A 24,822-nucleotide genomic window follows, 5' to 3' on the forward strand; every position below is an offset into this window, starting at 1 on the left:
TCGCCTCGAAATTAAAAAACAAATCGGGCCAAGTAATAAATTAAAAATTTTGCGAAATTACTTCTTTGCTTCTTTACTTCTTTGCTTCTCTGGATGTTCTGAAAAACTACTGCAGATACACGTCTGGAGAATCTTTTATTAGTTTCACCAGATGAATAACAACAAAATAAGTGGAAATCGTGCTTTACTGTAACCTCATACAGTTTTGCGATGGCTTCGTATTAGCAAAGTTGGTAAATTTCATGCAAATTTTTTTATTAGCCGTAACTCCGTACCGAAATATTTGCGGACCTGTGTTTACACGAACTTTTTTGTTTAGTTTTACTTGTAGAATAACTTATCGAAATATTTGCATGCCTTCGTGAATCACCCTGTATATTCGGAATAACGGAATGATATCCATCTTGTAAAATGGTGTAATTCAGATTAATTTACGCTTCTTTATTTACTATACAGGTAGTTGCAAAAATTGTGTTTTGTGATTACACTTGTTTGTAAAATTTCAGGTTCTTCAGCAGACTGCAAGTTCGCTGAAGTTATTTTGAGGGAAAACTTTTTTACTTGGCCCGACACCTGCGACCTTCCATGATGTTCCGCAGAGGCTTTGGTTGGTTCATCCGCATTTTTGTGGCGGTGGTCATATGTAGTGACTACAGTCGCCCAGTTTCCGTTACAGGTAAATATTATATTTTTTCGATTCCTATGAGGCTGGGTATGAGAATGGACAGCAATTTTTTGTGAAGTAATGAAGTAAATGTTTAAGTTTTACGTTGAGATTCTTACGAATTTATTTTCCGGAATCGTATACGGAAGTCACCGTACATAGTTGAACAGCCGAGAACTCAGGTAAGTGTTTCATCCGCTACTCATGGTCCAAGTGGTTCTTTTGGTGCTAGTTTATTTAATCACGGTAGTCTTATCTCTGGTTTGAGACGTCACCGCCGGCGCCGTGTTGCGGCGAGCGTGTGCAAGCTTCCCTCCAGCTGCCTTGGCCACCTGTTCCCTGCTTGTCTAATTCAAACACACTAGAGTAGTAGCCTACTTGAATATATCGACGTTCTATTTTTAGAACAGCGAGAGAAGATATAAAATAAATATACCTCATTTGTTCAGAAATCTCTCTCGTCCAAGGGCAACACAAACTTGTATTCAGTACAGTTCGTTGCTCCTGCATGATAGGCAATACGTTCGTCAGACGTTATTGCTATGCAAGTAGCATAACTGGCAGAGTCGGACGTAACCCACCCGTGGTACACACCGGCGTGATCTTGTACGGGTAACTGCTTTGGGTCACAGAGCAGTCATAAGAATACTGCGAGGGAACTACGTAATATCGTTGGGTATCAGTGTATCATTGCCTTTGGTATTGCAGAAAGCTCCAGTTGGAATGCCATTTGGTCATCATGTTGCGTAGACTGGGTGATTTTTACCATCGTGTACAGTCTCTAGGGATTGATCAATGACAGCATACGGAACAAGAAAGGTCTAACGAATTTACGTCCGGAAATGAATGATTTCCTCGCTAGAGACCATTTATTCAATCATACACTGTTACGAAGACTGCAGTCTATTACTCGCTGTATCACGCACCGACAACTACAGTATGTATTGAAAATGGTTTCCGTGTGCCTCAACGCATTCGTGTATAGGCGCCGTAGTGTGCTCTGTCTCTCACGTTCAAATCGGCCAGGCTGCATACGAACAGGGCCATAGGCGGGATGAATACGCTGCTCCAGTGTCTCCACATCTGGAATGTCCTCTGCGTACACGATGCTTATGAGGTGGTCCCATAACCAGAAATCGCACGGGTCGGGATGCGCTAAACGAGCAGGCCATGCAACTGGACCACCTTCTCCAACCCATCAACCATAGAAGACACGATTGAGATGCGGCCGGACATTAACGGCTAAGTAGGCTGGATCCCCATCATGGAGCAGCCACATAACCATTACAATCATCAATAGCACTACCCGCAACAAATGCCAACAGTTGCCGCCAGTTAGGCGACATGGAAGGAACACTGGTCCCAAAATATGGCCGCCAATTATCCCTGTCCACACATTCCGCCTGCACCGATGCTGATGACTCGCTGTGACCATACCGTGGGCGTTCTGCATACCATCCCACAGATGGCTGTTATGAGAGTTGAAGATACCACTCCAACTAAAGGTGGCGTCATCTCTGAATAGGATGGATGACACAGATCCCGGAATCGTGGTTACCTGGTGAAGAAACCAGTGACAAAATTGGTACAGATGTGGAAAGTCTGTCGTTAGTAAGTCCTGCACACGCTGTAACTCATAAGGGTGGTAGCAGACGTCATAGAGGAAGTTCCACACGGTCGTCTGGCTTACCCTGTAGTGGTGGGCCAACTGCCTGGTTCTGATATGGCGGTCGCCTTCCACAGTGTTCATTACATTTTCTTCCAACTCTAGTGTCTGGCCATTTCCGGTACGTCCTTCATGGTTTCCAGCATCCTAGGTCATGATGTGCCAGAAACAGTACCACCCACTAGGAGGAAACCGTGAATACTGTAACTGTAGCTGCATGGTATTACAGTGCAGCTTCTGTAACAAAGAATGATTTAATAAATTGTCTCTGGCATAGGGACCATGCATTTCCGGACATCATTAGACTTTTCCTTCTTCCTTATCCGCTCATTGATCAACCACTAGAGATTGTACATGGTAGAAAAAAAAATCACCTTGTATATTACATAGACCCTTACAGTGATAAAGGTAATCTGTCTGTGGAACGTATCGGCAGACTTTTCACAAAGGTATACCAACTCACCTTTAGCTCTGTTATGTTCCACACTGTACACCCTTTTCTTTGCATTTTTTTTTTTTTGAAGACATGTTCCAGAGTACATCTTTGACACGCAAGTGCAAAATTTGACATGAAACCAGCTAAATGGACAATCCGACAGTTCCCATGGCTGTTTACTCATAATTTCGTATACAAACCGACTTCCTCTATTTCCTTCAAGTAAAATCAGATGTGACAGATAATTTCTCCTCTAAGAGTCACGTCCTAAAACTTCACATCAATTTTAAACATTTCAGCTTTATCAACATCCGTGCTTGTGTCGTAGTATATTCCGTATTTTGGTACCTTGTGTGTCATGAGAAACGTATTTTGTGCTATACCATTAGTTACGATCAACGATTTTCCTCGATAAAAATTTCGAAGTAGCCACCTCATTCAAAGAAACGTTTATGCCGTATTTCATTATGTATCAAAGTGAATAAACGTAAATTTTCGGAAATTTTCGTATGTTACCAATGTTGTGCATTACGTATGTCGTAGAAAATCAGTGTTTGTGTAGCGCTTGTTGCAAGTAACATTTCGTGTTCGATTGGCTGCATTTACCGTAAACTAACGGTAATTTTCATTTTGTTTTCGACTACATCCTCTAAACATTTCACGATATTAGTAGCGTTTATAGAAGGTGCTACTGCAGCTATAAAGGAAACATCTATTTGCGTACGGACTGCTTCAGATCTTAACGGTAACTAGCTATACTAGGAGCTTAACTGGTCCGGAAGATGAAAAAGAACCTGCAGGCTTACTTCAATGATACTTGTTTACTGTTTTGTAAAACATTACACCAGCCACACTGCAGCCCTACAGTGAACACCGTCCTCGAACGTGGGAAGAGTTAGCTGACGTTCATAAGTTAAGATCAGTCGCCTGGAAGCTACTGTATATGGATGTTTCTGGAGAGTTACCAGCAGTCATGTATCAGATATACCACAGATACCTGAGTTGCTATCACCTCCTGCTGTCGCTTCTACAGGCAGTACACGATCTGTTACCGCTCATCCACTTGGCTGTCAGCAGCTTGTACAGGAAGTAGATGATCTGTCGCCACTCATCCTGTCAGTGGCAGGACTAGGCTCCCTGTACAGGGGAGGCAGGGACCAGGGAGGACTCAGCACGTGGTACCCATCACCCTGACCTACGAGTCTGAGGTGCTGTCTTCCACTGAAACCGAAACTGAGTCACGGAGACTCATTTCAGCTGTTGACAAACATGGTATGTGCTGTGTCAAGAAGAGGCAAACGCGAAAGGGCAGGATCTATTAACAGCAGGAAGTTCAAATGGACAGCGAGAGAAGGTATCCCTTAGGGAAATGGTAAAAAGAGATTGGAGGGAACACAAAGTGCACTCAGTTTGTATGGCTGGGAGCCTTATTCAGCCTGCTAAAGAGGCCATTCAGTCAGCCGCTGACGGCGCGGGGTGCTACCGGCTGCTGACTGCGCTCTGTGGCCACACTTGGATCATTCAACTGGCAGAGAACCTTGAGAAAGCTCATCTAATTTCAGTGAGACACTCAATTTGCTGCAGTGCAAAACCGATCGTGCACTCCCCGTTCTGAATCGACTGGAACGACTGACTGAAGAGTTCGAAGCTTCTGTGACAAAGCAGGCTGAAATTTCTTGGATCTGCATCATAGTGTTGAGTACTATAGGGACGTCCTAAATGGGTCAGTTGCTCAGGTAGCTGATTGGACGCGGAGTGTACACACCAGTTTTCAGATTGGACTACTCTTATCCAGTCCAGATGACGATAAGGACCTGAAAGTGTCAGTATAAGTTCCACTGAAGTGTCCCATACAGGCGACAGTACTACATTTCAACAGATTAAGTTCCAAAGCACAGATAACAACGTGCCAGGGTTTGGAGCTGCCCCAGTAGAGCTCGCATAATATTGGGTACATAAAGTGGGTGAAAACGTGGAATTGACAACTGTGAGATACTGATAAAAATTTCAGTCTGTATCAAAAATGTACATGGAGATGGTATGCAATTTGTCGTTCTTCATAGAAAAATAATACCAACTGAAACGAAAACTGAAACAGCAGGCGAGACTGTCTGAGAAAGACTCAGTATCAAAGGTGGGCATTAATTTTGAATCTGGTCCTTGTATCAACTTGTAGACCTACTCCAGATGCAACCAAAAAGTTATAGAGAAAACCCAAGTTCACTAGTACATAAGTTTCCAAGTCATACTCGCATTGCTGAATAGATGCTAATTGTGCAACAGTCAATCAGCCAAATGACAGTTCTCTAAGAGGTGGGCGAGACAAGACGTTTGGTGAAACATTTCTAAATGTTACCGTATTCAGCAGCCACTGATGAAATGAAAGCACTTCTCAACTATCAGTATTACGGCCACATGTACAAAACTGACTTTGGAGATGAATATGAATCAGCGACTGCAACATGATGCATTAGTTGAACGTTTTGCACCACAGTTGTTTTATATTTGGAATGTGAGAATAACAACCGATAAATCCTCACACTATATCACATTGCCAATGTATTTCCACAAAGTCACAGCAATCACATACAAAATGATCCTCAAATTTTTCGAAATATCCCATAGAATTAAAAAAAATCGTTAGATATATTGTACGCAAATAGTCCTTCAGAGATATTTCTTCTTATTGAATTAGTTGGATCAACCATTTCAAATTAGCTACATGAATAATATTTATGTAAAGGGGCCAAGAAACAAGAGCACTAATAAAAACCTACAAACTAATAATCTGAAAGTAAAATTTAATAATTTCATTGCCTACAAAACTGAATAAAATGATACATGTGACCAGGCCAGGATCGCCACTTGTGCAGAGTCCAGCCACTTGTTGCAAGGCATTTCAGCTGAAGCCACTTTGGCGTCTGTGTGTCAATGGGTGTGAAATGATGGTGAAGTCAACACAACACCCAATCTCTGAATGGAGAAAATGTCAGGTACGCTGCACCGACCACATTTTTTAACACATTCCTCACATTCCTTACTATATGTAGGCCTACAAAGGAAAAGAAGCTAATTTTATCGCCACTCGTACGCTAAACTTAATAAGCATCCCCCCCCCCCAAAAAAAGATTCCACCACTTCATGTGTAGGCCCCAGTTAGTAAGACACCATTAACATCTGCCAACCCTTTTTTTCAAGCCATCTCAGTCGCACCAACACATCCTCACAAAGACTGGGCTTCACCTTGAACATCACTGGGAGAAAATCTGGGTGGTGGAGATGTGTCTGCAGATCACTGATGCTTATCTCTTCAAAAGTGTGTACAAATAACTGATGAGGGAATCAACTCTGTAAAATGGAGGAAAGAAAAGTATGTCAGATGCTTGTTGCTGTTGTGATCCAGCTACGAGGATTGTTGCAGGACGTGCTCTGCAGAAATTTCGATTAATATCACAACTGCACAATGTTGGTCGTTAAGGTATTGCCAGAAATTGAGAGATGATTTGTCACCACCACCAGACAGGTAGTGGACAGTGTGTCCACGAATTCAAGTTACTGAGTGGATCTTAGTCCACAGAAAATAGTCCAATGCCTGGGAAGAGAAACATTTGTGCTGTGATGATGTCAGGAGTCACGCATGAGATGAACATCAACATCTGGTGGACCAAAGGCTTAACATCACTCGCCTCGCTTCGATGGCCTTCATTGTACTCCACATGTGGTACATGCCACCAGATTTATCTGGTCGAGACACGACTTTCATACTTGCTTCCTACTAACAGTCATATATCAGGTGGACTGAACATCTGACATGAGTGTAGGGGTCCGCAATTCCCTCCACCAGAAGAGGCGGTGTGTTTTCTCAGTTATATTCGGTGAAAGTTGCGATTGCAGCAAGGTATACACTACCTGAGCCATTGGTAGACGTGGAGGGGGAAGTTGGGTCCGGATGTAGCTGTATTGAAGAAAGAAATAGGAAAATAGAAGTAGGAAAAACATGCTGCGACATCTGTCAGTGGCTCTGTAGCGACGAGAGAGATTCGGGTAAGGGTCCTCTCAATAAGCTGGTGAGGCAAGTCAGAATACGTTGCCACATCTTGACATGCAAGCTTGTAAAGAGGGCTGTTCCTCGATGTTGGAGATGACAGACATTGAGGCCTCCTTCGCCCTTCATAAGTATGAGGAACTCATAGCTGACCTTAAATAACATGCCTTGATTCACAAAGGAACCCAACGTGGCCAACATATGTCTAGCCATTGATAGCAGAATGGGAAAGTCTGGGCCATGTGCAGGATTTGCGATGTGACATAAATGTTTGCATAGGACGTCCATTGCAGCAACTTCAGAGCTGATGGTCAAGGAGCTCTGGCCAGATCTAACATAGCAAGTGCCTACTGTTAAGGTCCATAGATCATCACAAATCTCACATAAAATCAATACCTAGATAAGTTGTCATGCCACAGACCTGCAGGGGAGTGACACATTCAGTGGGTAGCCCATGTACTACAGTTAGTGCACGACTTTTAGTGAAGGTTGATGACACTACTGAAGCAGTATCATAGGACCCCACCCACTCCATTGCTGCTTGAACATCGTTGCTGTAGCGCAGGAGGACCAGCTCGCCCACCTAGGCCATGGAATAAGAAGTGTGGGTGCCTAGAGTCATTGAAGTGTTGGAGATGCACCAAAGTAATAGTTCTATGGTGCCAACGTACAGGACTGGGGGAAACAGGGCATCCATTCCATACCAGTCCTTGGACCAGGATGGATGGTGTAAGACGACCATGGTACATAATCCAAGATGTCGTGCCTAAGAGGAGCTGTCTGGGAATTCCATATTCTGGATATTCGCTGCCAGATAACAGTGATCAACCCTATCAAAGTCCTCGCTGAAATAAAGGGAGGCCAAGAGTACCATCATACACCGTATCTGCATAAATGCGGACATGTCAAAGTATCGACGTAAGGAAATCGAGATGTTGTAATTACCTCATGATGACGCCTAGTTCTGGTATACAACAAAGCAGGCAACACTTTTCAAGCGCGCTGCCAAAAGCCAGTTTAGATCTTCACGTCAGAGTTCAGGGCTGACAGGGGTCGATAGTCACTGACGCTAGCTCCTCCATGTGGTTTATCAACAGAATAAAGCAACCCTAAAAGGAAGCCCGGAGGGTGCAGGATGTCCACAAGGCCCCCATGAGCACTTGGCATTCACGAAAATGTAGGAAAGACACATTCAATTTGCAGGGGCCTCCCCAATGCCATACCATCTGGCATTGAAAGGTGACAGTACCTATACAGGCTGCATGATAGGAAAAGCCAATGAGTCATGTTTAAGTGACTTGTTTGCCCCAAACATTGGAGCATGAGCGATAGATAACAGTCTATGTGACTGGAGGAGTTGCTAATATGGTGTGTGAAACTCTCCCTATCGACATGTACATATTGACACGTGTCAACGAATTGAAGGCTGATTACAATGGTTGAGAGGGCCACACATTGAGCATAGTGTGGCAGATTGCCCTAAGGCACCTGGATGGAGTTAAAATCACCACCGAAAACGAAGTCATCCTGACGCCCATCAAGAGGGGCATGAAGGCATCCTGAAAGAAGCACACCATTCTTCATGATGGCCCAATCCGGAGGGTGTGTAGATGTTTATGGTTTTCGTGCCATGAAGTGTGTACGCAATGCTGCTCCTGTCAAGGATAAAAGTGATGTCTTTGGCAATTGAGCCATCACAGAGAAGAGCGCCATGCAACTACCAGTGCCAGATGTGTGGGTGATGTGTGTGCCGTATTCGAAAGGCTCTACAAAATCCGTGACATAGACGTCCTGAAGGGTGGCTATGTCTATATCTGCTGTGTTCAGTGTTTCCAGTAACATCGTCAGTTTATGCTCGAAATGGTTGTTATTGACGTTGAGCATGGCCAGTCAGTACTTTTGAGTTCCCATGTCTACCTGGAATGTGATATGCACTCTGTGAGTAGGTGTCTGGGGTGTACCAGCCGTGGCATCCATAGTGGTGTCGTTGCTCTGCCCAGTACCTCCATCAGAACATTATCTTTTGTGGTACAAGGTGGTAGTATGGTGTCATCCTCTACCTTATATGCCCAGAAGCTCATTAGTACAGATATTGTGTCGTTTGGTGATCCGTCTGCTGTACCCACAAGTGGAGTTGGTATCAAAAGAGGGAAGTCAGGTCGGATGAGCCACTGTGTTACTATGATGTGAAGCATTTGTGGGCGAAGGTGTCAGAGGAATATGCGTCAACGAACATTTGATTGTCATCATATAGCCATTTGTTGAAGGTAATCATCTAAGTGTCACGTTTCCACTTCTGGCGCTTCCATGGTGACTTTTGTTTCCAACGTGCAGCTCAGATTGAAAATGGTAGCAGTTATCTGTTGACTCATTGCCCAATGGAAGGAAGGCAGAAGTCGCTACGACACTAGGTGCCCTTTCTGTATTGTTGCCATCAGTACTAGGTAGGAGAGTTCTACTCTCATTGACAACTCTGGTTGCAGTGATGTGACAAGTGCCGGATCAGTCACTGTGACGGCAGTCTTCGTTTGTAATGGATCACGTGAGTTGTGCTGAAGATCGTGCGGTGACCACAGCATAAGCCACAGGACGGACAGTGGATGTCGCAATGGGGGCAGCGTCGTTGAGTGGGGTCTCTCTAAGCTGTCGCCAGAGACAGTTCTGGCGGAATGTCCTTCCTAGTTGCAGGAAGCACAGGTATGGAGCTGCCTGTCATATATGGCCCTCCATCGTCCTATAACCAGGTATAATGGCACATGTTTCACTAATTCAGTTTTCAGTTAATGGACACTGTACAGAAAAGAATAGGTATCAAAGGTTTTCCATTTGTCGGCCTGGTGATTGAGTACATTGGCATATGGCTTGGAAGCCAACATGACGATGTCTGGTGGGACCTCAAATGGACGGTCAAAGACACTGATCGAATGGAGGCCTCTACATGTCCGTCAGGTTGAGGTGTTGCACGTGCTGATTCTCAATATCAGTACACAATTATGACACCTGCAACGTTTCCGATAATGGAAAAGTGAATGCCAGTCACGTCCCGTGGGTCCAGGCAAATATCATCCCGTGCAAAGTTCTCGATTTCAAAAGGTCGTAATTGTGCATATTCAACTTGAAATGTTATTTTGATCGCTACCCAGTGTTATGTGTGCGCCATGGCTCGCTCTTAAGAGGGAAGCAGTACTCGAAACCACGGCAAGAGGTAAACAAGGAAATGGCGCATGTGCACTCCAGAACAGGCGGGACGCGAGCAGACGTCCGCATCACACGGCTGCGCGAGCCGAACTCGGCGATAGAGGCGGGGTACCAAACTGAATGACCTTCAGAAACAAACCAGAGTGCACATTTCTACGACTTTTTTACATGCAATCTTTTTGACACACAGGGCTGAGCGTTTTTAGTTTTAACCTAGGCCTTTACTTGGGAACCCGGGATGTGGGAGGCATTAAAGATGGAAGTATTCTCCTTGCCACCAAGAGTGAGTATCTGCTTTCTAATTTTCTTATCTAACAAGCCCTAGAAATAGAAAAAAACTAGCTCTTATTAAATATATAAGTCTTAACACAGGAAAGAAATGTTTAGATACAGGTACTGTAGACTGAGGTGAACTAAGTGAACTAAGGGAACAGTTTCTCTCTTCTATCCTACCCAGTTGGCACAGTTCGGAAATGGAGCCTGAACTTAAGTAACAGAACTTCTAACCGTGTCCTCCTCTAGCATTTCGTTTTCCTCAACAGTATTTGTCGATACCAGTATTATTTTCCGAATTTAGGACAGGTCAGTATTATCTCAGTTGATTTTCTAAAAACTTTCAGATAATTTTATATACAGTATGTTATATTTCGAGCTAAAATTTACGAAAAGGAACTATTTTCATACGATATTTTAGTTTAGATGTTATAACCGATACGTACTACTTCTGGATATATAGTTAAAATAATTTTTTTACAAACACTTCAAATTGATAATTATTGGCTCACTTAAAATTTCTATAATTAATTACATAGCCCTGTACTTTTTACAGTATTTGTTTCTGGATTCATTTATGAAATAATAATACAAATTAATAATGTAAATAAAACTACAAGGGATTCATTTGTTAAGGAAAGTAGTAAAATATTGTTATTTCCGCAGAGTAAGAGAGTCGTAAGCATGCCTATGACGTGATGGGAGGTATTTTTGTGAGAACAATTTAATTTCGGCTTTGTTAACGTGAAAACTCAAAATACTGTATGATATACTTAAATGTGAGAAAATACATCTACATAAAATAATTTTTCCAACAACAATATTCAAATTTATTTGGTTTAAACCAACTGCGAGGATCTGATCTGACATTTACATCTTCAAGAATCAGACCCCTAGACAAGAAGAACTGGAGCCAACTCAACATGGCACGCTAAGCATACTAGAAAGATTATTGTAAACTACGCACGTCTCAACTCCTGATAAAAAACTTTGCTTAATGTGGATAATAAATGGAAAGGGAAAGGAGGGGTGAGATTGCAAACTGACGGAATGGTTTCAGTCTTCCAGTCAGATGCCATCCGCACAGTCCACCATTAGGATGTCAGGACTAAGGACGCCTAGTTCGTGGGAGTCGGCTGCGCTCAGTATCGAGGGAGGGGAAATTCGTTCTCACGGATTCTAATTTCCAACATGTAGGGGAAGGCAGAAGTAAACGAACTACATGTTAGTAAGAGAAAGGACACTTCTAACAGATCTCTTCTAAGAGTAGTTCATTTCAAAAAAATGGCTCTGAGCACTATGGGACTTAACTTCTAAGGTCATCAGTCCCCTAGAACTTAGAACTACTTAAACCTAACTAACCTAAGGACATCACACACATCCATGCCCGAGGCAGGATTCGAACCTGCGACCGTAGCGGCCTAGTTCATTTCAACTAGTTCGTGCATGAACTACGGATCCCTAAACATACCTATTCATCGATGCCAGTGCCGTCACCGTCTGCGTTTAAAACAAAGTATCAGGCAAAGCGACTGTATTTCTGTGTATTGATACTGCAATGAATCAGAATGAAGTTCTTAAAAATTCAATCAAGTTCCTGAATTCGTTGATTTGCCAGGCCTTTCGCTGCACGGTTTAAATCTGAAAATTTGCTTGGCTGTCATTCCTCTTCGAAACATAAAGAAACTACGATTTTTCAGCGGTACCACGTTTTCTGCAAGAAACGATGATAATATCATTGAAGCCACGTTGTTAAATGGGAGCGTGGCAGGAGAAGATATACTGCTACCACGCATCCCAACGGTCCCAGCAGATATGCCGTTCAAGTTGAAAGGTTTGCTGTTCCCAATGCGTCTCACATTTTCAGAGACCACCAACAAAGCGTCGGCCGAAGTGGCCGAGCGGTTCTAGGCGCTTCAGTCTGGAACTGCGCGACCGCTACGGTCACAGGTTCGAATCCTGCCTTGGGCATGGATGTGTGTGATGTCCTTAGGTTGGTTAGGTTTAAGTAGTTCTAAGTTCTAGGGGACTGATCACCTAAGATGTTAAGTCCCGTAGTGCTCAGAGCCATTTGAACCAACAAAGCACAGGGATGTTCGCAACAAGTCTGAGTACTAAATTTTGGCGAATCCGTGCTTCTCAAATGCTGCACGTCGCCTGATGAGACGTTGGAAAGTGTTCTGATTTATTCGTGTGTGCACCAGACAGAAAAGGAGAAAAAAATTCAGTAACCAAAATATTTGACTACACAGAATTTAAACAGAAATACTTCCTTTGTTTTGAGCGGCATGAATCACATGCCCAGTACTCGGTATAACTCGAAAATCGAGTCTTAAGTAATTAACGTGGCTGAAATAAAAGTACTGCGTTGGTCTGTGTATATCAAACGATAAATATGAAAAGAAGACGATTGTCTGTGATCAGTACTTTTAAAGGAGTACATGTGTGTTCACAGGGAGACATAAGAGAAGAACATTTAATGACTAAGCCTGGTAAGCTATGTCTGGATATAAATACGAAGCTACATAACCACCGGAACGTTTTCCGCGTTGTTACAAGTGTGTGACAGGAAAAGCCAACGGGCAATACGCAAAGAAAGTACTGGAGTACTGGTATAGTCCTGCGTATTCAATCACAGAGACATATAAACAGGTAGAACACGGCGATTCGGTCGGCAACACCTGAAAAGGCAACAAGTGTCTGGCACAGTTGTTAGATCGGTTACTGCTGCTACAATGGCAGGTTATCAAGATGTAAATCAGTTTGACCGTGGTGTTACTGTCGGCGCAGGATCGAAAGGACACAGCATCTCCAAAGTAGCGGTGAAGTGGGGATTTTCCCGTACAACCATTTCGTTGAAAGTGACAGAAGTCCAACGCTTCCGCAAATTGCTATATATTTTGATGCTGGGCCATCAACAAGAATCAGGATGCAAACCATTCAAGGAAACATCATCGATATCGGCTTTCGGAGCCGAAAGCCCACTCGTGTACCCTTGATGGCTGCATGACACAAATCTTCACGCCTCAGCTGGGCCTGTCAACACTGACGTTGGACTGTTGATGACTGGAAACATATCGCCGGGTTGGGTGAGTCGTTTCAAATTGTATCGAGTGGATGGAGGAGTACGAGTATGGAAACAACCTCATCAATCTGTGGATACTGCATGTCGGCAGGAGACTGGTCAACCTGGTGAAGGCTCTGTAATGGTGTGGGGCGTATGCTGTTGGAGTGATATGGGTCCCCTGATACGTCCAGATACGACTCCGACAGATGACGCAAACATAAGCATCCTGCCTGATCACCTGCATCCATTCGTGTCCACTGTGCATTCCGACGGACTTGGGGAATTCCAGCAGGACAATGCACCACGCCACACGTCCAGAAATGCTACAGAGTGGCTCCAGGAGCAGTCTTCAGAATTTAAACACTTCCACTGGTCACCAGACTCACCAGACATGAACATTACTGAGCATATCTGGGATGCCTTGCAATGTGCTTTTCAGAAGAGATCTCCAACCCCTTCGTACTCTTACGGACTTATGGACAGCCCTGCAGGATTCATGGTGTCAGTACCCTCCAGCACTACTTCAGACATTAGTCGAGGCCGTGCCACGTCGTCTTGTCTTGCGGCACTCCTGCATGATCAGGAGGGGGGTGGGGCGCTATACGAAATTCCTTTCGTTCTTCAGTGTATATAACATGCAAATGCTTAGTGTGTGTAGTTAGTTATACGTCCAAATCATATAATTTGCTACAGCCGGCCGGAGTGGCCGTGCGGTTCTAGACTCTATAATCTGCAACCGAGCGATCACTACGGTCGCAGGTTCGAATCCTGCCTCGGGCATGGATGTGTGTGATGTCCTTAGGGTAGTTAGGTTTAATTAGTTCTAAGTTCTAGGCGACTGATGACCTCAGAAATTAAATCGCATAGTGCTCAGAGCCATTTAACTTCCTACATATAGACAGACACACATGGTGCAAGGTGTATAAGTACAGATATTTCTATCGGTGAGTGAGAACAGTCTACTAAACAATACTATATCAGTACTTACACCATTTGCAGACTTATAATTATAGCTGTTACAGAGCGTATGTTTTTATACCTGTTAGCATTTGCAAGTACGGATGGCACAAGCAAGTCATTAAAAATGTACCTTCCTGTGGTCAGTAGGTCAGGTGCTGAAGTGTGGATGCATAGAGGCGAAAAGAAAGTTTGTAGCGACAGGGGTAGTCCACTTTGAGGTATAATTACGATGGTGCAGTACGTAAAATATATAAAAATCTAGACATGGTTCCTAAATACTTAAATGCCTATACAAGTAAAGTTAATCCTATTAATCTCTAAATTCTGTGTCAGAAATCTTTAACATTGTGTCAGAAAAATCTGGTAACAAACAGAGGTAATATGTATACAGCAGAGACATCCGTCGTTATTCAGGAATGAGACCAGATATTATAGATAAATCCTAGAGACTTAATAAAATGCATACAACAGTATAGTGTTCACTGACGAATGGAAGGCGTAGACTGATGCAATCGCCTGATCTGTGCTGACCCCCCCCCCCCCCCCAGGTGCAGAAGCCCCAAAGGAGGAACGTAAGAGAAGAATTGTGAGTGCATTTTGAGCATCGAGGAACACGATCTGTAGTCTCCAGACAGACTTGCATAGAGAGCAAAACAACTCTCCAACCTTGATTCCGCGGCGACCAAATTGTTTTGACATGGCATACGACGATCGTGGTGCACTATAGATCGACGTTCGCAGTAGGGAGTAGTGTATCACCTGTCCTGTAGGTGTGGCGGCCGTAGGGAGACATAAGAGAATAACATTTAATGACTAAGCACTGTCAGTTGTGTGTGCATATTCGTACAAAGAGACATAACCACCTAAATGTTTGACAGAACACAAAATATAAACGTTCTTCGTGTGGTTACAAATGTGTGAAAGGAAAAGCTAACAGGCAATGCACGAAAGATATGTATGTGTGTATGCAGTGATTCTGTACAACTGTTTCAATATTGCCTACGTGTACAAGGGAAGTCCATGGTGTAAGCTGTTCTGAATCAGCAGCTTAAATGTCCAAACCCCACCTTTATTAACCGTTTACCGACAGGTAGACGCGAGTGCATATTTCGTCCAAGCAACCCCTTTCCATGGTCGTAGACTTCGCACACGGCTCAGCTCCAGAAACAGGTGTTCCTCCAGCAGCAGTGCGTGTCTGCGGCCAATCACGCACTGAAGACAGTTGATGGTGATCAAGGACAGCGACAGGTCATACATAAAGCACGCCAGTGGCGAGACATAATCAATACCTTCACTGCACGATAACAACGGGGAAGTCATTGATGACAGTGCCACTAAAGCAGAGTTATTAAACACGGTTTTCCGAAACTTCACCAAAGAAGACGAAGTAAATATTCCTGAATTCCAATAAATAACAACTGCCAAGATGATAAACATAGAAGTAGACATCCAGGTTGTAGCAAAGCAGCTAAAATTAATTAATAAAGGCAAGATTTCCGGTCCAGATTGTATAGCAGTCAGGTTCCCATCAGATTATTCTCATGCTATTCCTCCATATTTAGGAATTATATACAGCCTCTCTTTCACAGGGAGTTCCGTACCGAAAAGCTGGAAAATTGCTCAGGTCACACCAATACCCCAAAACGGAAGTAGGAGTAATTCGTTGAATTACAGGACCATATCACTAACGTCGATTTCCAGTAGGGTTTTGGAACATATATGTGTTCGAACATTATGAATTATCTCAAAGAAAACGATTTATTGACACATAGTCACCTTGGATTCTGACAATATTGTTCTTATGAAACACAACTAGATCTTTATACTCATGAAGTAGTGAGTAATGGGAGCAAGTGACAGGGGATGGCAAATTGATTCTATACTTTTAGATTTCCGGAAGACTTTCGGTAGCATTCCTCGTAAGTGTCTTCTAACCAAACTACATGCCTATGGCATATCGCCTCAGTTGCGCTACTGGTTTCTTGATTTCCTGTCAGAAAGGTAACAGTTCGTAGTAATAGACTGAAAGTCATCGAGTAAAACAGAAGTTATACCTGGCGTTCCCCAAGGAAGTGTTATAAGCCCTCTATTGTTTCTGATCTATATTAACGATTTAGGAGACAGTCCGAGTAGCCGTCTTTAGATTATTTGCAGATGATACTGTCATTTACCGTCTTGTAAAGTTATCAGATGACCAAAGCGAATTGCAAAATGATTTAGATAAGATAGCTGTATGGTGTGAAAAGTTACAATTGACCCTGAATAAAGAAGAGTGAAGTTATTTACATGAGTACTAAAAGAAATCCGCTAAATTTCGATTACGCGATAAGTCACACAAAACTGAAGTAAGTAAATTCAACTAAATACTTAGTGATTAAAATTACAAATAACCTAAATTGGAACGATGACATAGATAATGTTGTGAGTAGAGCAAACCAGACTGCCATTCATTGGCAGAACACTAAAGAGACTGCTTACACCACGATTGTCCCCCCTGTTGTGGAGTATTGCTGTGTTGTGTGGGTTGGACATCAGGTGGAACTGACGGATAACATCGAAAAAGTTCATAGAAGGACAGCTTGGTTTGTATTATCGAGAAATAGGGGAGATAGTGTCACAGACGTGATACGTGAATTGGAGTGGCAATCATTTTTTGTTGCGACGGGATCTCATGAAATTTCAGTCACCAGTTTTCTCCCCCGATTGCTAAAACATTCTGTTGGCGCCCACCTACACAGGGAAAAATTATCATCAAGATAAAATAAGATAAATCATGGCTTGCACAGAGAAATTTAAGTGCTCGTTTTTCCCCCGCGCCTTTCGAGAGTGGAACGGGAGAGAGACAGCTTGAAGGTGGTTCATTGAATCCTCTGCCAGGCAGTTTGTTGTGAGTAGCATAGTAATCACGCAAATTTTGATGTAGACATGGACCTTGCAGCAGCAAGAATTAACGACCAGCCCCATGCATCCTTCCATCACCCATTTGATCTAGGTTCCAGGCATCGCCATTGCAAGCCAGGTGGCTCCCTCCAAAAGGACCCACAGGTAGTGACACGATCTGCCTCCCTAACTCCTTGTGTTTCTTACGAACTACACCCTGGCTGTCAATTCTGTGAAACTGTTTCAATGGTATCTGTATGCGATAGCTCTGTAGTTAACAAAGGAACACTATCCATGGAAGTTAGACAGACAATGGTTGCGTCAAGGCTGCTCCTGCGACCACTGGGTAGTTGTGATAACCTGTTTTTCCGGCAGACTTATGGTCTCCTGTCCTGCACTCACAACACTACGTTCGTTTTTCATTTATAGTTGTGTCTTGCCTTCCAAAGTTGAAGAAAGTGTATTTCCCTAAGGTGAATGATGTAAGAGCAAGACACTGGCGTATGTTTATGATTATATGGTTTATTAACGAAAGGCAAAACCTACGTTTCTAGCATTTGCAGACTTAGAGAAAGCTCTTGACTATGTTGGCTGGCATACTCTCCTTCAAATTCTGAGCCTGGCAGGGGTCAAATACAGGGAGCGAAAGGCTATTTACAATTTGTACAGAAACCAGATGTCAGTTATAGGACTCCAGGGCATAAAAGGGAAACAGTGGTGACGAGGGGAGCGAGACAGGGTTGTAGCCTATCCCCGATGTCATTCAATCTATATATTGAGCAAGCAGTAAAGAAAACAAAAGAAAAATTCGGAGTAGGAATGAAAATCCATGGAGAAGAAATAAAAACTTTGAGGTTTGCCGATCACATTCTAATTCTGTCAGAGACAGCAAAGGACCTGAAAGAGCAGTTGAATGGAATTCACAGAGTCTTGAAGGAGGATATAAGATGAACCTCAAGAAAATCAAACCGAGAATAATGGAATGTAGTCGAATAAATCGGGTGATGCTGAGGGAATTAGATTAGGGAATGAGACACTTAAAGTAGTAAATTAGTTTGTAACTTGGGAAGCAAAATAACTGATGATGGTCGAGAGGATATAATATGTACACTGGCGGTGGAGAGGAAAGCGTTTCTGAAGAAGAGAAATTTGTTAACATCGAGTACAGATTTAAGTGTCAGGGAGTCGTTTCTGAAAGTATTTGTATGGAGTGTAGCAATGTATGGAGGTGAAACATGGTAATAAATATTTTAGACAAGAAGAGAATAGAAGGTGTCGAAATGTGGTGCTACAGAAGAATGCTGAAGATTAGATAGATCACGTGACTAATGAGGAGGTACTGAATAGAATTGTTGAGAAGAGAAATTTGTGACACAACTTGACTAGAATAAGGGATCGGTTGGTAGGACACGTTCTCAGGCATCAAGGCATCACCAATATAGTAGTTTGCGGTAGGTACTTGGAGATGAAGAAACTTGCTCAGGATAGAGTATTATGGAGAGCTGCATCAAAGCAGCAACATGTTTATGATGGAAATCAGGAATTTACGTTATTCATACCGGATGACAATTTTTGATCTACATGAAAAGAAGCCAGCCGCGGTGGTCTCGCGGTTCTAGGCGCTCACTCCGGAACCGAGCAACTGCTACGGTCGCATGATCGAATCCTGCCTCGGGCATGCATGTGTGTGATTTCCTTAGGTTGGTTAGGTTTAAGTAGTTCTAAGCTCTAGGGGACTGATGACCACAGATGTAAAGTCCCATAGTGCTCAGAGCCATTTGAACCTTGAAAGAAATCGTCATAGCTTCTGAGTGGTTTGCGTTATGACGTTCAAACTGTACGGTTAGCCGCGGGGCATGATTGTAATTGGTACGTGTATGCGCGCGCGCCTCTTTGTTGTCGTCTATTTGCGCGAGAAAACGTCACGGTACAGCGTACCTGAACATAGAGCGCTTGTGAAGGCCTGCTGTGCTAGCAATAACAGCCCAACTGCGGCTCAGAGGAAGTGTTGCGACCGAGTTCAATCTGAAGACAACCGGTCCAAGTGTGCTAACGATCGAGAATATGATTCGCAAGTTTGAGAGACGGGTAGCGTTCGTACTGACTGAGTTCGCAATGTCGGTCGTCGAAATAGGATGAAAACGCCTGAAAACACCAAGAAGACGCTTGCATTGTTTCAAACTAGCCCCAGGAAATCGGTGAAACGAGCTGCATAACAGCTTTGAATCAACTGGGACACACTGAAAGAAATTGTTGTTGAAGACGCGCATTTCTTCCCATATAAAATTCAGACCTATCAGTCTGGTTCCAGGGCCATTGGACAGCCGTTATGTTTTGCCAGCACTATTGTCTACAGAACTGACGAACAGTGCTTTGATGTGAATACAGTTTGGTTTAGCGGCTAAGCCCACTTCCAGTTGGGTGGATTCGTCAATAAGCGTAATTGGCGCATCAGGGGGGACTGGGCGTCTACATTTGGCGGTCGAAAAGTCTCTTCACTCTCAACAGAAGACTGTGTGGTTTGCAATTTCCATTCACCGAATAATCGGTGGATATTCCTTTGGTGAGTACGGAATGGTGCGTGAAGGTGTTGAAAAATGATTTCATCCCCATTATCGAAAGTGCCACTGATTTCGACGAGATGTGATTTGTGCAAGAATGGGCTCGACCCATATCGAAGCAGTAGAGCGTTTGATGTCCTCGAGAAGCACTTTGGAGACTGCATTCTGGCTCTGGGGCACTCAGATTCAACTGGCATGGGCCTCGATTGGATTCACTTTCAGATAAAACAGCTGTGCCATGCTTACCTGTACATGTAAAACCACTCTCACTTTCTACCTATTCGTTGAATAGATTAAGAATAATTGTTTATAGCACACTTCCTTGCTGGACTCATTTCTGAAAATGTGTATAACCTGTGTAGAGCGCACACCAATAAAAGTCCTTTCTTTTTGTATACAGCTTCCACAGAACATATCAGTGTCTGTGCATATTCCTACATTCTTCTATAACTCAAAGTTTATTTAGCCATTTTACGTTATGAAACATTTTCTGCATACCTAAATAAGCTGCCTATTTACATTTTTAAATTAAGTTTAAAGATATTATTCCTCCTTCGATACTTCGGGTTTTCCTGAATCCAAACTGACTCTGATAATATTATGTCAACTGTTCGAAGATTCGAAGACAATGGAAGCTTTTATTTTATGAGGCACTTACCACTAAGCTAAGACTTCGGCAATTTTAGTATTTTAAGACATTCCTCCTTTTAGGATTAATATTATGATGTTTCTCTAGAATCTAAGGACAGTTTTCCCTCTTCACATATGTTACACTTAGGAGTATATAACACACTTCTGATTTCGATTCCTCCGGGGATCGAGAAATTCAGCAGGAATGTTGTCTTTCCCTTGTGCTTTCTTGTTTCTCAGGATTCTCAGAGCTAGTTGATACAAAATAACTGCAATAAATAATAATCATTTAACATGTCATTTAAAGGATCAACCTGATCGTCTAATGTAGTAACTGGAACTATGACTATCTTCAGCACTAATTATACCGTGTAATAAAGAACTTATATCAAGAAAGATTAGTTATCAATACCACCTGGAACAATGTGGTAGCATGACATCAGTTATGAAATGATGGCAAATATGTTAGTTGAAAAGGTGGCATACTCTCCATAACTGACCCTGACATATCGCCCTGCAGTAATAGCTTCCAACCATAGTACCAGAGTGCAACCAGATACTAGCTAGGACTTGCAAACACATACACACACACCAAATCATCATCTTTACCGATTAACTGAACTTTACAAAGAAGAATATTTTCTTTGGTAATTTTTGTTTCCCAAATGATGAAACATAAATTATACTCAGCTTTTGTAGACGCTTTATTAAACCTCAGACTAATGAGTCAATGACACAATTTGTACTTCTTATTTGTAACAACCATTTTTTATAGACTGATGTACCCTTTCTCACTGCATTTACTTCTCCTCAAAAACGAAAGTTAGCTACCGGTCTGCACTGACGGTATACACTTGTTAGAAAACATGTTTCCTCTACACCACTTCTCTCTCTCATGACAGTTGCTTCACCCTCTCGCTGCAGCTTTACTTAAAATGGATGAAGCTAAAATCCGCGCACTATACTTACTGCTTCTAAAGCACATGATTGCGGGAAACCTTACTTCTGAACTGTTAGAAATCGAACGATTTCAACTTGCCAATGCTTTTTGGATGAAGTGAGAAATGAAGAAATATCTGGTCTATTGCAAGAACCTTTATGAGATATTTAACCATACATGATTTATATGTCTCGATTTATCTATCATAGGTGCATGGTAAAAAGTACAAACTATTCTGTGTAGCAGGAGGATTATGTGTGGAAGATGAGGTTCATACATTCATTTGACTAGCTCTGTCTTCACCACATTGTGTCATTCGTTAATGCTATTATTTGAAAGTAAAAGTTAATTAATGGTAACCTATGTAATAACTATTATACTTTTATGAAGCAGTAAGAATAAGCGCGACGTTTTTTAAAATAATTTAGTATTGTGATCGAAACACAGATAGACACATTTGTCTTTATCCCTCACGAAATTTAATTTTATGCATTGTGGGTGGGGGTAGGGGGTGTAACAATGCCACTTCTGTACACAACGTTGTGTGTTGTGATATTGCACTATGTCAGAAGTTGCCATCCAGCTATGCCCGCCACCTTGACGTAATGTTTCTAGAAAGTCATTCCAGACTGTGATAGCAGTTAGTTGATCCCCTGTGGGTATCAGTTCCTGCAGAGAAACATGCTGGATTGGCGGTTGAGGACAGTGTGATACAGATTTCAGGCGTAAAATATCATTTTTTTCTTAAATAACTTTAGAAATCGGAACTTTGTGTTGAATAAATTACGAATTCAGTACCTTCTGACGCTCTTAGTAATCTGATACATCTCCATTTTGATATTCTGAGCAAATAATTGTAGAAAGAGACTAACGATAAGAGGTCTCTATTCCTTCTGGGGCTTTTTGTACTAGCAAATAGGAAAGTTTTAAGGGGAGATTTTGGTCCGAAAAATCGATTTTTCAAAAATATCATTTTGTTGATCTACACAGTTTAATCTAAGTTGTGTGCGAATTTTATCATGATAGCAGCTTTAGAAATACCTTTATACTGTTAAACTGATTAAATCTGCACTGCAGGCCGCTCCCACCTCTCCCGACAATTGGGGAATTGGTGGCTTCAGCGGAATTTTTGTCAGTGTTGAAGATATTTTCTTTCAATATCTTTGGCTCACATCTATATCTTTGCCTGAAAACTTGGTTTTATGTGGTTTATTTACGTTTTGACAATACTAACACATATTAGTAGGTGGGAAGTTGAATTCGCGAACCTTTATGTGGAAGTCTAGATTTATGCATAATGGGTGGCGGAAAAATTGTGTTTAGCTGATGGAAGTTTCATGGAAATCGGTTCACCAACAAAAAAGAATAAGTAGCTAGAAATGAAGAATATAAGCTCTCAGCTTATCCACTGACCAAGCACCAATGCACAATCTGTGTCCGAAAGGCGATTGGTGTAAGTTAAACAACAGAAATGAGACGTATTTACATAAACACTGATAACCAGAACATGTTATGAATGCATTTAAACCCACATTCAGGTTTGTTGTAAAACCTTCTTTATTTAGGAAGTGTCTTCATGGAAAGACACAAAATGCAAATGAAAGCCTCAATTATTTAATTTGGATTAGATGCTCAAAAGGGACATTCTGTGGACTCGAAGTACTCAAAATAGGTGTCTATTATGCAGTTATATGTCACAATAACGGAAATAATGGCAGAATTGAAGTTCTGAAGAGTGTTGGTATATATCTTGATGTGTTTACAAGAAATGCATTTTACACCATCGAGAAAGCTAACAGATCAGTGTCTTAGCTGCAAATGCAGGCCAGGCAGATTCGAAGAGGAGAGAAGAGAAACCTGAAGGATGAGGAATATCAGTATGGAGGATTTTAAAATTGAGGTAATATTATTGCATGTTTAAATATGAGAAGATAAACTTTGAACATCATTTCGTCTGTTTCACAATTTTTACTTTATTAGAAGCGTTTTATCAAAAAGTATATGCTCTAATGCTTTGAAATTTTCGTGAAGTGTTCGCCACGTACTGCTGTCTCCTCGGAACTAAAAAATTCGAGATCCTCCAAATACATTCGGAATTTTAGATGATTATATGTAGAAAAAGTTAATTTTGGATGTGCAAGATTAAAAACTTTCTTAATGACACAGTTTGTGCCATAGATTAATAACTGCGGTTCAATGGTCTTATAACCTTCTTAGAACACTACAATAAAAGTTTCAGATTAATTGCATGGTTAGAATATAAGTTACGGCTTTTTATAAGAAAACAACAAAAATTAAAAATTCAAATTAATTGCAAATTATTAATCCTGCTTATTTCAATATATTTTTCTGTTAAAACGCTGCTCATTTGCTTTATGAACGGAAAATTTTAGATTTCTACATTAATAAATGTGGGTGTAATGATTTTTTAAATAAACATTTTCTGTTACATACCTACTGAAACAGTTTTTTTAATGATTTGCATCTATTCGCTTGTGGCATCAGCCTGACACAGAAAGTATATCATATTGTTGCAAATGGCGTGTGATTTGAAACATATCCCAACTGGAGGTTTATACAGATTTGATTGTGGCTCATACAAGTATAGAGGGTACTGAATGAGGGCAAAGGACTGCTCAGTGACACCGTGTTCCAGAAGCCCTAACAGTGGGACGAGTTCATGAGGCTGAGGAGGCCACGGCCGTGGATCTGGGTGCCCTGCTGGACGCCGGGGACGGCGCTGTGGTGACTCTGCTGGCCGGGGACAATACGCAGCTGGTGGCTCACAGGGCTATCTTGGCCGCCAGGAGCGCCGTGTTTGCAGGCATGCTCCGTCGTCTCACCTTAGAGGCGAGCAGCAACCAGCTCGCACTCTCCGACATAGAGGGCCCTGTGCTGCGCCAGGTGCTGGCACACCTCTACACCCTCCAGCCCCCACAGCTGCCCAGCATGGCGCCACAGCTGCTGGTCGCCGCTGACCAATACGGCTTGTCAGTACTGAAGGTGCAGTGCGAGCAACAGGTGGCCGCACAGCTGTCTGTCGAGACTGCATCAGCCACAGGTGTTCTCGCGATTAGGCACTCCGCTAACATGCTGAAGCAGGCTGCCGTCGCCTTCATAAAGGCCCATTTGCTCAGTGTGATGGCGACTCAGGGCTGGGATGAGGCTGTAGTCAACGACCCACAAACTTTTATAGAGTTGGTTCACCTGATTGCAGAGACACCGACAGACACCAGGTAAGCATGAGACAAGCTCCTCATTTATGTTACACAGCTCTAAGTGTGCGTACTGACAAGCCTACAATGTCCACCACTAAGTGTAATTAGATGTGCCTGCGCCGTAAAATACACTACTATTGGTATTGAAACGTACCCTTAGAAAAATTATACATGACTGTGCTTAAACTGACACACAATATTTTTTTAGCGCAACGCAATCTGACATGCAAAAATCCCTACAAAAGAATGGCCCTGACTAACATTAACCTATACCTTTCACAAAT

At 42.4% G+C, this 24,822-nt stretch overlaps 1 protein-coding gene across 1 annotated transcript in view; it reads left to right on the forward strand.

Annotated features, from left to right (window-relative positions):
• The first annotated feature begins 508 nt into the window (after positions 1-508).
• LOC124553901 (BTB/POZ and MATH domain-containing protein 4-like) overlaps positions 509-24,822 on the forward strand; it is a 46,709-nt gene continuing 22,395 nt past the window's right edge. The window contains exons 1-2 of the mRNA XM_047127915.1: positions 509-676; positions 23,977-24,556. Of these exons, the coding sequence (XP_046983871.1) occupies positions 586-676; positions 23,977-24,556 (671 nt within the window). The 5' untranslated portion in view covers positions 509-585. The remainder of the gene's footprint in view (positions 677-23,976; positions 24,557-24,822) is intronic.

The sequence above is a fragment of the Schistocerca americana genome, chromosome 11, assembly GCF_021461395.2.
Source record: "Schistocerca americana isolate TAMUIC-IGC-003095 chromosome 11, iqSchAmer2.1, whole genome shotgun sequence".
NCBI lineage: Eukaryota > Metazoa > Arthropoda > Insecta > Orthoptera > Acrididae > Schistocerca > Schistocerca americana.